This window comes from Echinops telfairi, unplaced genomic scaffold (genome assembly GCF_000313985.2).
Source record: "Echinops telfairi isolate 266 unplaced genomic scaffold, ASM31398v2 ScPeMD7_2;HRSCAF=8, whole genome shotgun sequence".
Taxonomy (NCBI): Eukaryota; Metazoa; Chordata; class Mammalia; order Afrosoricida; family Tenrecidae; genus Echinops; species Echinops telfairi.
Window position 1 is genome coordinate 34,674,894 of NW_022103898.1, and position 16,293 is coordinate 34,691,186.

General features: G+C 46.1%; 1 protein-coding gene across 1 annotated transcript in view; it reads right to left on the minus strand.

Moving 5' to 3' along the window:
* The window catches only part of CRADD (CASP2 and RIPK1 domain containing adaptor with death domain), a 235,296-nt gene extending 222,824 nt beyond the window's left edge, over positions 1-12,472 (minus strand). Inside the window, exons 1-2 of the mRNA XM_030886005.2 lie at positions 12,369-12,472; positions 10,012-10,315 (exon numbers count right to left, since the gene is read on the minus strand). Of these exons, the coding sequence (XP_030741865.1) occupies positions 10,012-10,309 (298 nt within the window). The 5' untranslated portion in view covers positions 10,310-10,315; positions 12,369-12,472. The remainder of the gene's footprint in view (positions 1-10,011; positions 10,316-12,368) is intronic.
* Positions 12,473-16,293: the final 3,821 nt, after the last annotated feature.

Genomic DNA, 16,293 nt, shown 5'->3' on the forward strand with positions numbered 1-16,293 from the left:
ACCCTGGTCCGACCATCAGAAAGCAAGAGACCGGAGAACTAGAAAGGCGAGGCTCACTGACCCACTTATCTCTCCGCCCTTCAGTTAACCCCACATGTGTTTATTGGCCAGGTTGGCACAATAAACTAACTCAGGGGTGATGGACAACAATGCAAGATATGGAAAAAATAATCTATAACTTATCAAGGGTTCGTGAGGGAGGGAGGGTAGGGGGGGAGCTGATATCAGAGGTTCAATGGGGAGCTGATATCAGGGGCTCAAGTGGGAAGAGAATGCTTTGAAAATGGGGAGCTGATATCAGAGGCTCAAGTGGGAAGAAAATGTTTTGAAAATGATGATGGCAGCATATGTGCTTAACACATTAGAGGAACGTATGGATTGTGATAAGAGATGTAAGAGCCCCCAATAAAAATATTTTTTTAAAACCCACAATTTCCCTCTAAGTTCTTTAATGCTTTCCCCCCATTACTATCATGACCCCTATTCTACCTTACAAATCCAGCTAGACCAGAGCATGTACACTGGTACAGATAAGAGCTTGCAACACAGAGAATCCAGGACAGATAAACCCCTCAGGACCAATAATGAGAGTAGCGATACCAGGAGAGTAAGAGGAAGGTGGGGGGAGAAGGAGGGAACCAATCACAACTGCCTCCCTGGAAGACAGACAACAGAAAAGTAGGTGAAGGATGTGAAAGAAAATAATAATTTATGAATTATCAAAGGGTTCATGAGGGATGGAGGGGGGAAATGAGGAGCTAATACCAAGGCTCAAGTAGAAAGAAAATGTTTTGAAAATGATGATGGCAACATATGTACAAATGTGCTTGACACAATGGATGGATGTAATAGATTACGGTAAGAGCTATACGAGCCCCCAATAAAATGATAGGAAAAAATTAATATTATTGTTTCATGGTCAGGATTTAAGTTATTGTCAGGATTACCTGAAAGAAGTGTAAAGGCCTTGGAACTGTAGCTGAACTATAGTCAATTCCCAATAGTATAGTTTTTATTTTACTAACGTTATTTAAGGTAAGACACTGGGAAAGGAGACTGAATTCATTTTTAATTACAAACAAAAGCCATGGGCAGGCAGACTGAACCACACGCACATGAACAGACTTAGGCAATCCCAGTCTTCCCAGCTGACCACTGCCTCCTCCCCCTCTCTTTTGCCCTCAAGCCTCCTTGAGCCCTCTTGTATCTGACAGCAGCACCCATTTCATAGCCCACTGACAAAGGGACAGGTCTGGCCTCCCTTCAGACCCAACTTAATTGTGGATGGCTTGGAATTATCAAACAATGTGATCAGGCGGTGAAAACAATTTCTCCAAATTCACCAGCTGATCAGAAATCCTCCAGGCCTCACAGAGCTCTCATGGAGTTCTGTGTTGGTAGTAGAGTCACAGCGCCCCAGTGGCATAGTGGGTTTCACACTGGACTGCTAACCGCCAAGGTCAGCAGTTTGAAACCACCAGCTGCAATTCAGGAAAAAGATGAGGCTTTCTCCTCCAGTAAGAATTTACAGCCTCAGAAACCCAAAGGGGGCTGTTCTACTCTGTCTCTAGGGTCACTACAAATCAAAATGGACTCAATGGCAGTGCACAACTGATAGAGTCACGTTTAGATCACCCCAACCTGAGATTCCAGAACACTGAGAAGCACCCATGTGCATGAAATGGAAAGAACTAGATGCACATATGCTTCAAATACTTACACTACATACACCTCTACCAGGAGCCCTTTACGTGTTTGGCTACTAACCACAAAGTCAGCAGTTTGAACTACCATCACTCTGTGGTACCAGCCACTCTTGCTGGAGAAAGATGAGGCTTTCTACTCCCTTAAAGACTTACAGCCTCAGAACCCCACAGGGACAGTTCTACCCTGTCCTGTAGGGTCACTATGAGCTGGAATCAACTCAATGGCAGTGAGTGTGGAGTTTGGTCTATATATTCTTCTACACCCTCATGGGAGGAGTCCTGAGTGCATAGTGGTTATGTGTTGGGCTGCAACATCAGTAGTTCTACTTCCATAAAGAGTTAAGTCTCATCAGACAGGGCAAGATATGACAAAATACTAATTTATAAATTATCAAGGGCTCACGAGGGAGTGGGGAGTGGGGAGGGAAGGGGAAAATGAGAATCTAATGCCGGACGCTTAAGTGGAGAGGAAATGTTTTGAGAATGATGAGGGCAATGAATGTACAAATGTGCTTTACACAACTGATGTATGTATGGATTGTGATAAGAGTTGTATGAGCACCTAATAAAATGATTTAAAAAATAGGAATGCATATTAGCAAATTCACAAATTGAACTATATTGTTTCATGTTAGATTTGTAGAGGTGTTTTTTTAACATGAAAAGCCTTTGACTTTGTTTAGTATGCTTTATGTGTCTATTTAGACAACTAATTCTTTTTTTGCATTAATTGCTGTATTTCAGAGCTTATTTTCTTATGTTAAATCAACTCTGGGGCAGATGCCAATTAATCATGGTATATAATTATTTCAATGTCTTGACTGTCTCGGTTCCTAATATTTTCAAGAACTTTTTAATGTAGATCTATTATAAATATTGGTCTACAGTTTTCTTGAAGTATCATTATCTGACCTGGTTAACGGTTATTACTGGTCTCATAGAAAATGTTAGTAAGTGTACTTTCATAACCATTGTTATGTTTTCACCCAATAACTTGAACTTAAGGGGAAAAAAAAGTGTTTAAAAAATAAAATAAAATAGAAAAAAGAGTTAAGTCTCAGAAACCCAGAGCAGCGGTTGCTCCAGGGGCACTATGAGTCAGAATGAACTCAATGACATTGAGTTGAGTTGACACCCTCATTCTTACCTTCCGGATCCACCCTCCCCACCTGGGACAAGAACAATTCTGCAGTCAAGTGCGCAGCTTTGGGAGCCGGAACCCTTCGTCTAACCAGATCTCAGGGTTCTCAACCCTGGCTGCTTTTTAAAACTGTCTAGTGAGGTGTTTGCTCATGTGTGCCTGTGTGTGCACACATATGTGTGTGTGCGTGTGTACGTGTGTATTAATACCACTGCCCATGCCCCACCTCCAGAAATTTTGAGCTGAGGAGGTCTGGGGTGGAGCCTAGACATAAGTAGGTTTGCAAAACTACCCCAGCTCATTCTGATGCCCCACAGGGGCCAAGAAACACTGAGCAGAAGTGACCCTGGTGGGCAATAAGGTGAGGGATGTAGCCCGGCGGCGCACGCATCCACAGGAAGGCGGGAAACGTCACAGGGAGAATGTCTAAGCGGAAGGAACATTAAATGCATCCTGTGGGCACAGAGTGAAGGCTCCCTGCCACGGAGAGACCCATCCCACGGTCTGCTATTCCTAGAAAGAGCCGCCATGAGCCGCCGCAGATGCGTTATTTCATCGCTCCCACAAACACTCCATCAAAGACTTCCCTTCTTCCTTCAAGGCAGCCTTGCCCAAATAGGGGGTGGGGAATCTTCTCGGGGGGATAGGGTGGGGAACACAGTACTGAACTATCGGACTTTCCTTTTACAATCAGCACTAATAACACTTTAAAAAATATATTTCAGTAGAATCTCATCCCGCCTTCCCTCTAAAAACCCTAGAAAATGTTTCCTATTAAAACGAAGGGGGAAACTACACACGCACACACACACAAATACATTAGTATAGTTTTTTTATAAGCCCTTTTTCAGTTATTAGTACTCCAGCATAATGCAATTCCATTTCAAACCCAGTGGGAAGCCAAGATCACTCACCAGGGGAAGTCCTAAATCAAGAGGCAGTTGGCCAGGAATCATTCCCGGTAATAAATTACATTAACTAGCTATGTGATCCGAGGCAAGTGGACTTGCTCTTCCTAGGCCTGGGTTTTCTCGGTGGGGGAGCGGTGGAGTGCTGAAAAAAAGCGATGATCTTCGAGCCCCTGGGACATTCCATAATACCGGGCTAGGGCTCACTTTGGCTGACTTTGTTACAGTAGAGGATGGATATGCTTAAAATTTAGAAAGCTTACAAGGAAACTGGCAATTCTACTAACACACGTAGCCCACGCCTGCGCAAAACAGGAAAGCACCATGACTAGGCCATTCTTGTCTCCGGAGCTGGAGCAGGAGCCTGGCCGCCCGCGTCCAAACTTCTGTCACTCTTTCTACACAACACAGGACACGGAAAGAGAGGCGGTACGCTTGTCCCACCTTTTCCTGCCACTCTCATGCGCTTAGTGCTGTCTCGTGTTGACTCATTTTCACCAAACTACAGTCAACATATTCCTAGAGGAAGGGCGCGCACAGCAGACAATGAACTTCCACTTCAAACCAGGCGGGGGACGAAAGGAAGGAAAGCTAATGGAACTCGGGCTAAACGCTGTTCTGTCCGGAAGGCCTGGGGCACGAGGGCCTCTCTCTGTTAGAAAGTAAAGCCGAGCGCTATCCAGAGAGGGGGACTGATAGGCCTGGACGCGGTGAGGTCAGACACAGACAGAAACAAGAAAGGGAGCTCTCCGACGTCGTTCAGTATTGCTCATCCCAAGTGCAAATCCCACCGCTGGTTATCCGGTGAACCACGCGAAGTCACCACTAGACACACCTCCTATTTTGGGACTGTCAACCAATGAAAGTGACTGAGCCCAGGCCAGTGTTTGATACGCTTCGCCTCTGTGGCCAGTGTGTCCTGTCAGGCCTGGGTTATAGCCACCTTGTCACCTGCTGCTTCCCCGGAGCTCCTAAGCACTGTTGTCTCCTCTACCTGGACTGCTTTCTCCCCTATGCATCCAGGTGGGTCATTCGATTGCTGGATTCAGGTCTCTATCCAATGGCTGCTTAACAGGGTGGCTTTCCCTGACCACCCTGAGTAAGATGGAACACCTACTCTCACTACCCACATGGACTATTTTTCTTCATAACACCTATCAACACGTGATGAGTCAGTTGACTGTTGCTTGCCCCACCCCCTTCTTCAACAACTCCTAGAAGATGTAGACTGAGCTCCATAAAAGCAGGGGCATTGCTTGGTCCACTGTGATGGTCCCCGCATCTCATAGCTAGCACGTGGTCTCAAACTCAAAAACTAAATGCACTGCCATTGATCTAATTCCGACTCATAGTAACCAAGTAGAAGTGCCCCTGTGGAATTCTAAGGCTGTAAGTTTTCCAGGGCTAGAAAGCCTCCTCTTGCTCCTGAGAAGAGGCTGGTGGTTTTGAACTGCTGACCTTGCTCTTAGCCACCCAAGATGTAACCCACTACGTCACCAGAGCTCAGTGGTCAGTAATCGGTACATATTTGTTGAATTAATGCATGTCTGCTTTCAACTTGATCTGGAAAAGATTTCATATTTCTTTATAGACCCAGGATCTGGCATTAGGGTCCTCGAGGAGTATGTGCTAACCGTGCTAGTTACACGCAGGAAGAGGTCTCACTGTGACTGCCAACCCCTGCTTCCCCTCGAGCACACCAAGACACCATGAGGTGAGCCCTGCTGAGCCATCACGGAAGTCATGAACTGAAATCAACATGCAACTTACTACATGCACAGTAATTAATTGGAGGATCTTGGGAAAAGTAGCCCAGGCTAGAATTCTCCCTGAAAATCCTATTATAATACCTAAAAAAACAAATCTGCCAATAGAGCTCCTAACTTCAGCAGCATCTGAATATATGTAAAGTGTACTGAGTCGTCCTGGTGGCATAGCAGGTTATGTGTTGGGCTACTAACCATGCAGTTAGCAGTTCAAAATTGCCAGTCTCTCCTGCGGAAAGATGAGGCTTTCTACTCCCGTAAAGAGTTACAGTCTCAGAAACTCTCAGGGCTGGTTCGACCTTGCCCTCTAAGGCCACCATGAGTCAGAACTGACTTGATGGCAGCGAATTCCATTTGGGGTTTATGTCTCAAGAATGTGGATCAGCATGATCATTGGAGGGCAGGGCCCCTGGCTAGATGGGAGAGGGAGACGGGCCGGCCGGCCTTATGTACTGCTTCAGTGAGGGCAGAGAGGAGGCCTGGGGCATAGGGCCCATGGGGTGGACCAGCTCAAACTCAGGCAAGGGGAAAGCAAGTATCAGCACAGAAACCGCCAGTCCAGGTCAGACACGCCTGATACTGATTCAAGAGGTGTTGAACAGTGTACCCAGAATCAGAGCTGTCCTTCGCTCTGGCTTGCACAGCAAGCAGAGGCCACGTCTAAGGAGGAGAACCGGTTTGGAAAACAAACAAAAAAATCCAACACCTTTCAAGCCTACGGGAACAAAAGAAAAACTAACTCACTGCCATGGGGTCAGTGCCCACTCAGAGCGAAGATCCCCAACCACCCACCTCCCTGCCACCACCCCCTTGGGTTTCCAAGACTGTAAGTGTTCATGGGAGTAGACAGCCCCATCTTTCTCCCACAGAGTGGCTGGTAGTTTCAAACTGCCGACTTTTCGGATCACAGCTCAATGTATCACCACTCCACCACCAGGGCTCCCAAAGGGAAGGATGGGCTAAAAGGTAAAAGGCAAGGCTGAACATGAGTGAGGGCCATGGCAGAGGCACAGTGTTACAGCCAGGCTAGAACAGGACATTCTGTGGCCCAGAAGCCCTTCCCACCACGGCCTAAGTGAGGTTCCGCCAGCCAGGGAGCCTGGGGTGCCAGGACAGCAGAAGCGCTCAGAGAGAGGAGCTAGCTCGGTGGTACAGACAGGGCCCAGGGGCCGTGGGGAACCAGACATGCAGACGAATACTGCTGCCTTCACCCACAGCCAACACTGGGCTCATCTCTGAAATGACCTGACGGGAGCCCGGGGCGGCTTTCCAGATGACCTAGTGTCTAGAATGCGACCTTGGCCTGGGAGGAACGCGATGTGAAGTGTTCTTTACCCAGTGCCAGGCTGGATTAAGTCATTTTATCACCAGAAAGCTGCCTTTCAAAACTGAAGTGTCCTTACTGGGTGAGAAGAGCACGAGACAAGAAACAGTGATCTATGGACATCGAACACACCGGCCGGCCGGAGACCCATCACCTCAGCAGATTCTGAGGAAATCAACAGAATCAAACAGTTGACAGCACCCAGTTGCCTTGTGCTTTTCTTGCAAGTGTTTTGGGATTTGCTTGGGAGGGGCAGGGAGTGTTAGCAGAGTAGCAAGTTTCAAGATACAACTTGATTCCTCAGGGGGGGGAGGCAGGGGGGGGGGCGTGCAGAGGATGACATCCAGAAATAAGCAGCTCGCACTGACTACCACACCAAGAACCTCTGAGCAGACCCAAACAAGTAAAGCTTTGTCATAAAATAAGCTCGGTTCATTCTTAGACAAGGGTTTCTTCTCATCCGTCTCAATTCCTCATCAGAACAGATGACCAAGCCCAAACAAATTCATTAATTACCACCCAAGAGAGTAACCTATAAGAAGAGCTTAGTGTATAACTTATACATAGGTACATATATAAAAGGACCACACTTTCCTCAAAACTCAAAGATGCCTTCACAGGATGGTTCAAGAGCGCTTTGTAGCACTTGCCCAAGTAAGACAGAGGCTGAGGACCAGAGGGGCAGAGAGGCAGTGAAAAGTGCACCTGTGGGCACGGCTGAGAAGCACCATTCCTAACTGAAGAGCTGTAGCCTAAAGCATTCTTGATCCTGAAACGCAACCAGTTACTTCCCTAGAAAACCCCCGCAATCACGAGTACTGTCTGTCAGTTCTGTGAAGCCCCTGTAAGGAATGATCAAACAAAGCAAGGAAGTGCCGAGGGCCGTGGGATGGGGTGGTTGGCGTCAGAATTAATAGCGAAGTTGCAGGCTGAAGGCACAGTTACCTTTGTCTCATATGATCAGTTTGTGATCATAATTCTCCCTCCCCTTGTGGAGGGAGAGGGGGGCAGATGCTACCCCATGCCATTCATGCACGGAGATACTCAGCAAGCGATAAAAAGGGGTCGGGGGTCATCATCTGTTCAGCAGCCAGCGGCTTCTCCCACTTGACAGCTTCCAGGACATTCACAAAGCTCGAGGGAAACATTCTTTTTCTACACAGACATGCTCAATTCTTCTCCACTGAATTTTCTACTCGTTCTACTCCGCTGGCTTAAAACAAACAGAAGAAAAACTGTGTTCCCTCAACTGCTCTGTGCCTTGCACATTTTAGTAAAGACCGCTTAATTTCTGGTTCTCAAAAAAAATCTGAAGAACTAACACTGAGGGTGCCACCCCTCGTTGAAGGTGTTACAAAGGAACGAGCATTTCAGAGTGGGCAGCAGTACTGTTTAAATTGCTTAAGAAGGATAAAATCAAGTAAAGTATTTTGAAGGAAAACTTGTTCGCCTTGCCTGTTGTGTTGTTTCCAATGATGTGCTGCCAGGAGGCAGCATCTAAGTCAAATACCGAAAAGAGACAGGATACTGAGACTTGTTAACCCCTCCCCGATTCTATGTTACTTCTTCCGCTTTCAGTAAAATGGTAGAAATGGCATAGGTCTCTTAGTTTGACTCTGTTCAGACACCAAGGGTAATGAATTTTGTAAGGACAATCCAACTATAGGATTCTGTGGTCCTCCATATGTTTCAAAAAGCCCAAAATATACATTCACTTGAAATTTGGCCAAATTAGGACATTACAATAAGTGCTTCTTCCACTGGTAGGAGCTCCGGCGGCATAGTGGTTACAAGTTAGGCTGGTAACCAAAAGGTCAGCAGTTTGAGACTACGAGCCACCCCATGGTAGAAAGAACTCCCATGAACAGTTACAGTCTTGGAAATCCATAGGGGCAGTTCTACCCTGTGGCTAGGAGTCGGAATATGAGTCGGAGTCAACACGATGACAGTGAGTTTGGTTTCTGGAAGGTAATTGATTATCTTAGGCTGCTCAGCTATTCAAATATTCACATATCATAGAGACATTAGTAATAATTAGTTAACACATGAGGTTTGGAAAATCACTCAAAATAGGAGGCCCATAAGGTCTATACGGTAATAAATGTAGTCTTATATTGTTGGTATTTGGCTTGTAATGATTATTGTTGTTGACGTATGTTGTCAGGTGCCATCGAAGCACTGCCCGGGCCGGTGTCATCCTTACTATGGTTTTGTAATTGGTGTTTTGAAAAAACAATGAGTCTGGGTACCCCTGACATTATCACTACTATCAAAAACTGAAGAAAACATTGATTTCCTAGACCTGTTAAAACCTACAGGTCAGTTTTTAATTGTCTTTTCTTTTTCAGTCCAGATCAGTCCCCTCTTCCTCAATCCTTGTTTGTGGGGAAAAAAAAGAAAGAAAGAAAGCCATCGAAGGTATTACAAGGGAACAAGCATTTCATAACACATCGTCTTCCTGCTGTAAGTCAAGCTAATGGCGCTAGGACTGTTCCTCTTTTCCAGAGCTGCCAACTCGTCTGAAAATCAACATGAGACTCTCACCAAGCTACTGTCCTTACAAAACCAAATACTCCAGGGGTCTCAACAAAACCATGCCAAAAAAAGAAAGCCACAAGCCAGTCACCTTTAAAAAAGCAAATGAAGTCAGACTTAAAGGATCCCCCCCGTGGGCCTCTATGGACAGCCCAGGGAACAGGTGCAGGGCTGCCTTCCTGGGGGCTGTCTCCTCCTTCCTTTCAGAAACCTGACCTTTCCACGCAGCAGCTCTGGCACCCCTCGAATCGGTTATTAGGAGGCCGACTGCCTGCTTTCGCATCTGAACTTTCCAAGTGGCTCCTCATGCCAAAGGCTAAGATATGACCTGGCTCTTTGATGAGAACATGCCTCCCAAGCGGATTGCCAAGTTTCCCTGGAAACATTCCTAAATGTCTTCTCTCGCCTCCCTCCTCCACCTCACATCCATGGCTCCTGCCCCCTTCCTTCCCTGTACTTCCTCATTCCATCGCCTGGTCTTGTCCCTCCAATGCTAAGTCGCTGCAGCCCAGACGCCTTAGCCAATTTCAGAGAGTCGCCCAGTCCCCAGCCTAAAAGCTCAACTTCTGATCCAAGGACCAGAGTTCCAGCAGAACTGGCACTGGTTTTAGGTGATCTTTTTGAGGCCTACCTGCAGGAGGCGCAGTGACAGCTTCTCCTCTTGCCTTCTCCAGCTTCTCCCTGACCCAGGGAAACTCCTGCAGAGATTCCAGGAATGTATCAAAGGCCTTAGGACCCCGAGAAGGCAGGATATCAAGCAGCAGCATGGTTTTCCGGAGGCCTGTGGTTTGAGCTTTGATTTCTTGAACATGGTTTTCAGTCAAGATCCCTTCCTGGTAAAGGTACTGAAGAACCAGCCCCTCAACCAAGACCTCGGCACCCAGCGCCAGGCGCAGTGAACGAAGCACCTGCTTGTCTCTGGCCTCCATTTCACCCTGGGAAAAGACAAAATATAACCCAGATTACAGGAGTACAGAGGAGACCCTCAGGAGAGTCTTGCCCCCTAAAAAATAGTGTTGTGGCCATTTCAGCTTCTTTAAGGTGAGGGAATTCCTGGCATGATTAGCAGAGTACCTGGCCATGGTACCAGAGTCAATGCGAAAGTTGGAAGAGCTGATGTATTTGAATGATAATGCTTACGAAGAACATTGAAAAGTACCATGGACTTCCAGAAAAACAAACAAATAAGTCCTGGAAGAAGTTGACCCAGAATGCGCCTTCAAAGGGAGAATGGTGAGACTTTATCTCAAGCACTTTGGACACGTTATCAGGAGGGTGCAGGAGAGAGGCACCCTGCTTGGTAGAGTCAGTGAGAAGGACTGACAACTGTGGCCTCCACAGTAGGCTCAAACATAGGGATGGTTGGGGGGGTGGCACTGGACAGGGCAGTGTTTCGTTCTGTTGTGCATAAGGTGACTACAATTCAGAGCTGAGCCAGTGGCACCTGACAGCAACAGTTCAAAGCAAGCTGTTTTCACATAGACATGAATATCATGAACCAACATGAAGATGCATTCTCTCTTCTCAGATTTCACGGTTCACAGCGCGGTGGGTCATTGTGTGAAAGGCAAGTCCAGTAAAGAGATGGGAGGGTGTGAGAAGTGGTTTAGAGACCCGGCATGAAAAGTAATTTTCACCGAAAATTAGAGAGCAGCATTTTAACACAGACACTCTGCTCCTTCACACCTCAGAAGGGACCACTATAGAAACAGGTGCCATTTTGAATAGGGGCACTGGCAGAACCTGGTCAACAAGGGGAAGGGGCAATGGGGAAGGCAGAATCCAGCAGATTCTAACAAGTTTGAGGGTCTTTTTCATTAAGAGAAATGGTCTTTACAGAATCACCTTCAAGACAAAATCGTATTGCTTGTGCCCTGGTTGCATAGTGGTTACATGTTAGGCTGCTATCTGAAAGGTCAGCAGTCCAGAAGCACTTTCTCTGTGGGAGACAGAGGGGGCTTCCTACTCTGGTAAAGAGAAACTCACAGGGGTACTTCCACCCTGTCTGTTAGGGTGTTGTGAGTCTGAATGGATTCTGAGGCAGTGAGTGAGTCCACAATAAGCATTATATACAGTCTCATTCATTCCCTCAAAGAATTCAGAATCTAACACCACTCTTGTAGCCACCTCACAAGCATGGGACATTTAATGCAATTTTCTTTTTCTTTCTTTTTTTTAAATCATTTTATTAGGGGCTCATGCAACTCTTATCACAGTCCATACATACATACATACATTGTGTCAAGCACATTTGTACACGTTGCCATCATCATTCTCAAAACACCTGCTTTCTACTTGAATCCTTGGTATCAGCTCCTCATTTTTCCTCTCCCTCCATGCTCCCCCCTCCCCCTTGAGAATTTATAAATTATTATTTTGTCCTTTCTTTCTTTCTTTCTTTTATTTATCTAATCCCTTAAAGGGGTGGGGAGGGGTAAGCTCTACATTCTGGTTTGGGTCAGCAACCCCACACCATTTGAAATCACATGTTCTGGACGACTGCAGCTGTGTGGAGACCGTGTAAATTGCTGACACTCGGAGGTTAAGTGCGGGGAAGGGCGGGCGCAGAGCCGCGGAAGGAACTTCAGGAACCAGAGACTCCAGGCGGCAGGGCTCGAGCCCTCCTCGCCCGCGGCGGGGCTGCAGCCCTCTCAGAAGGCTGTGCACATTGGCGGCGAGAGACGTTTGGGGACGGTTTTCATGCTGTGTCTCGCTGGCTGCAACCTTGCTGTATGACGAAGGGGAACAACGACGAGCGATTTTCCGGGCAACTTGGTCCGCCGGAAAACGCTGGGCATGGTCTTTAGAAATGACGCCGGGGCGAGGGGGTCCCGGTCCCACGGCCGACACGCTCGCCCGCGCGTCTGGGAAACGCACCCCACGAGCAGGTTGGAGGCGCGAGCGCGCGCGCGGGCCTGGGACGCAGACGCGGCAGCGCGGGGCGCGCCACGAAGCACGGAGACGGCCCTGCGGGCGGCTGCTACTTACGTCTGCAAGCGCGTATCTCGGCGGGGAAACCGCGACCGGAACCCGGACTGTTAAGGAAGCCGCTCGGCGGGGGCCATCTTTGCTGAAGGCGACGCCCCGCGCAGGACGTGCCGCCGCCATCACTGCTGAGGGCAAACCGAGGGCGCACGGTGGACATCTTTATTGGGGGCGCAAGCGTCGGGCTGAAGCCTTTTCCGCCGTGTTTGCTGCGGGCAAACCGAACACCTGCCTGGGGGCGGACAATACCATCAGCTGGTGGGTTATCGAAGTAAGGAACAGTTGGGTAAAATACAACAGGACCAGCCTATGATTGACATGAGACAGGCGGGTCTCTACTCACAATCACAGCAGGGAGTCCTTCACGGGCCATTCTATTTAAAATAGCAACAAAGGACAGACACTCAGCCCCTGCATTCAAATCCCCCTTTCCAAATTTATGTTCATCTTAACGCGTATTACCGGACCCTCCTATGGAGAAAGATGGGGCTCTCTGCTCCCAGAAAGATTTGCAGCCTCCGAAGCCCAAAGGGGCAATTCCAATCGACCCTATAGGGTCGCTAAGGATCAGGATTCGTTCTGAGGCATTGGGTTGGAGCTCCTGCCCTTGCGACCACCTCGCTCAAAGTTATATTTATATTTTTTTCTTTATTTATATTCTATCCCTTTGAGGATATCCGTAAATCGTTTACAAGTGAATCAGAATTCAGATGCAGTAATTAGCTAGCTTCTCAAAGCAGAAAGGGGTTTGTCATGGGTAACCACGGACATTTAAAATCACCAGGAAGGCCAGCGAAGGAATGGGGTTCCAGGAAAGCCTCCCTAAAACAGCATAGCCCTGATGGCTCGTGACAGCAAGTAGATGGAATCCACTCCAGAGCCCCAACCTCCTCCCAACTCCAAGCAAAGAACTGAGACACTGGGACTTACCCAAGTCCCCACAGCAACGACATCAAAACAGCACTTGCTAGTCTTATTCTGATACATCGAATTAGAAAAATCTATTTATCTTGTGGGTAGAACTTTAATAGCAAGGGTGTCCTGGGCTTGTAGTTTAGTACTTTCCAACTTCGGGAGCAGAGAAATTCATGGTGGGGGCGCAGCTCAATCTACTTCACTGTGTTTTTAATTTAAAAGGCAAAATTTTTAAAAACAGCATGATACCATAAAAGATACAAGAATACCCTTTCACAAATTCCTTTATGCCAAAAGTTGAGTGTCCTTTCTCAAATTCCTTTAAGCACTCAGCCATCTAAAAAGGCATTCATTTTTAAATGAATGATATGGACAGAAAGCCATATTATGCCTGCCAAAAAATAGTTGACAGGAACAGGAACAAAATGTCATTATTTCTATGGAGGTTTTCAAAACTAATGCCTCTCTGGTGGGAGATGAAAATATCTTTGTAAAAAAAAAAATCAATGAAGAGTAATTTTAGACCTGTCCCCTGGAAAACTAACACATGCTATGAGTTTAGAATGTTACTGTATCAACATACTATTTTTACTGTGACATTAGAGATGGCATATTTGTCCTTATAGAATTATTACTGTTGGTGTTTTACATATGTAGAAACTGGACTCTGGGTAGCCAAGTGTCCTAGTCAAAACCGCACAATTAAAATATAGCAAAACCTGACTTTTAACCAGGTAACTCTGATTTTTCTCTTGCTTCATATGCATGTGGAAGTTGGACATTGAATAAGGAAGACCAAAGAAGAAGTGATGTGCTTGAATTGTGGTGCTGGAGAAGAATATTGAAAGTCTGAGGGACTGCCAAAAAGACAAACAAATCTGTCTTAGAGGAAGTACAACTAGAGTTTTCTTTAGAGGCAAGAATGGAGAGACTTTGACATATATACATTGGACATGTTGTCAAGAGAGACCAGTCCTTGGTGAACCCCATCAAGCTTGGTAAAGTAGAAAAGCCATGAAAGAAAGTAGAGGGACCTTCAACGAGATGCACTGGCACAGTGGTGACAAGGATGGGCTCAAGCATAGGAATAATTGTGACGATGAAGCAGGACTGTGCAGTGTTTCATTGTTGTGCATACAATCTCGATGGATCAGAACCTACTTGATGGCACCTGGCAACAGCACCCCTGATTTCATACTTTTCCCAGTTTACTACATGGCCATGAATAGTGAAGAGTCTGTTTTAACGACAGCCAAAATATTGTAGATCCATCATCCTGGTGCTACCGCCCATTCTTATCTTCTGAGGACTCTCTTCTCACTCTTGTTTTGCTCCAGAAATTTCCTCTCCTCAGCGTTGTTCCCTCAGCAATATGTGGACATGTGCTCATAATATTCTCTGTCTTTATCCAGACCAACTTCAGGCTTCTTGCAGCATGGCTGTACCTGAGATCACTTAACTTTTCTAGGAAGTAAAAAACAAGTATACTTCATCCAACTGTAAACTTTGAAAATTCCCATACACACAGAAAAGTTACAGGAAAGAGGAGTACACTGAATACCCATCAATGGTGGTATCCAAGAAGAGATGGGCAGCCAATGGTAAGATCCATAAGCCTTCACAGAAAAGAAGCAAAGAGGGCAAGAGAAAGTATAAGAAGATTGAGTACAGGAGCTGAGGGCATGGACAGACAATACCAGAGCGGCCCATCCACAATCTGAATTAAATCCATAAATTCCTCTCTCAGTAACAAATGTAGACAAGTGTCTATGCTACTTCTAAGTGACAAGGCTGATTCTCTGATTGATTAGCCAACTCTCACCAACCAGCCAGTTGAAGGACTGAACCCCACCTCGACCCCAGCCCAGCATACAACAATGCTTACTTCTGAGTAGCATTCAGCATGTTTAGCTTCACTTCAATAAATACCTTAAACCAAAGCTTCTATAAGGACTCGCATACTGATCAGTAACACAGGTGGCTACTCCTCTACTCTATCCACTTTCTCTCTGTAGGCTGCATTGTGCCCCCACAGAGGATTCAGCATCTGTTACGATCGGATAACAAATCCATTTTCAGGAAGGACAGACGGTTTTCTTTTCTCTCTCCTCTACCATTTCCATTGTGCCCACTGTGAGCCTTAAAAATAAGAATTCAAAAAGAACCAATGTAGTATTTCTTTGCCTTTGAATTTGGTCTTTGGTTTTATAACCATATATTGAGAGAGACAGATATTTTTGGTCCTTTCTGTTTCCTAGATATAAAAATTAAGCCCCGGAGAAAAGCAGATTCTTTTCTAGCATACATGGAACATTTATAAAATTCAATTGGTTGATTTGGCTTGAGGGTTTGGGACTATAATCCCATGGGGCAATTTCGCCAATTGGCACAATATAGTTCAGGAAGGTAGTGTTGTATATCCTACTTTGGCGAGTAGCTTCTAGGATCTGAAAAGCTTTCAAGAGATCATCTGAGCTACAACTACTGGTCTCTACTTATTCAGAGCAAAGAAAAAAAGAAACCAAAGACTCAAAGCAGACACTAATCTCTCAACAGTGTTAACAATCTACACAAATAGCAGCCTCGTTGGCCTAGAAACCAGAAAAACTAGATGGCAGTGCCTAGCTACTGCAAATGACTGTTCTGACCAGGGACACAATAGATGCTCCCAGATAGAATGGGAGAAAAAGATAAGACAAAACTCAACTCCTGAGAAAAGGCCAGGTGTTCCGGGCAGGTAGAGACTAGAGAAATTCCAAGACTATCGCTCTATTGTTCCCTTTAAACTTGGAACTAGAACACTTCTGGGGCTCATCTTTCAGCCAAATGACAGATTAGCCCATGAAATAAATAATATCACCCTTGAGTACTGTACTTCTCTAGCCATCTACATAAAACCAAATGGTAAAACATTTGCCTGCGACCCCAGATGACAAGGTAAGAGGGAATAGAGAAGCTAAATTAATGGAAACAGAACAACCAGCATGGGAATAATGAACATGCTGACACATTG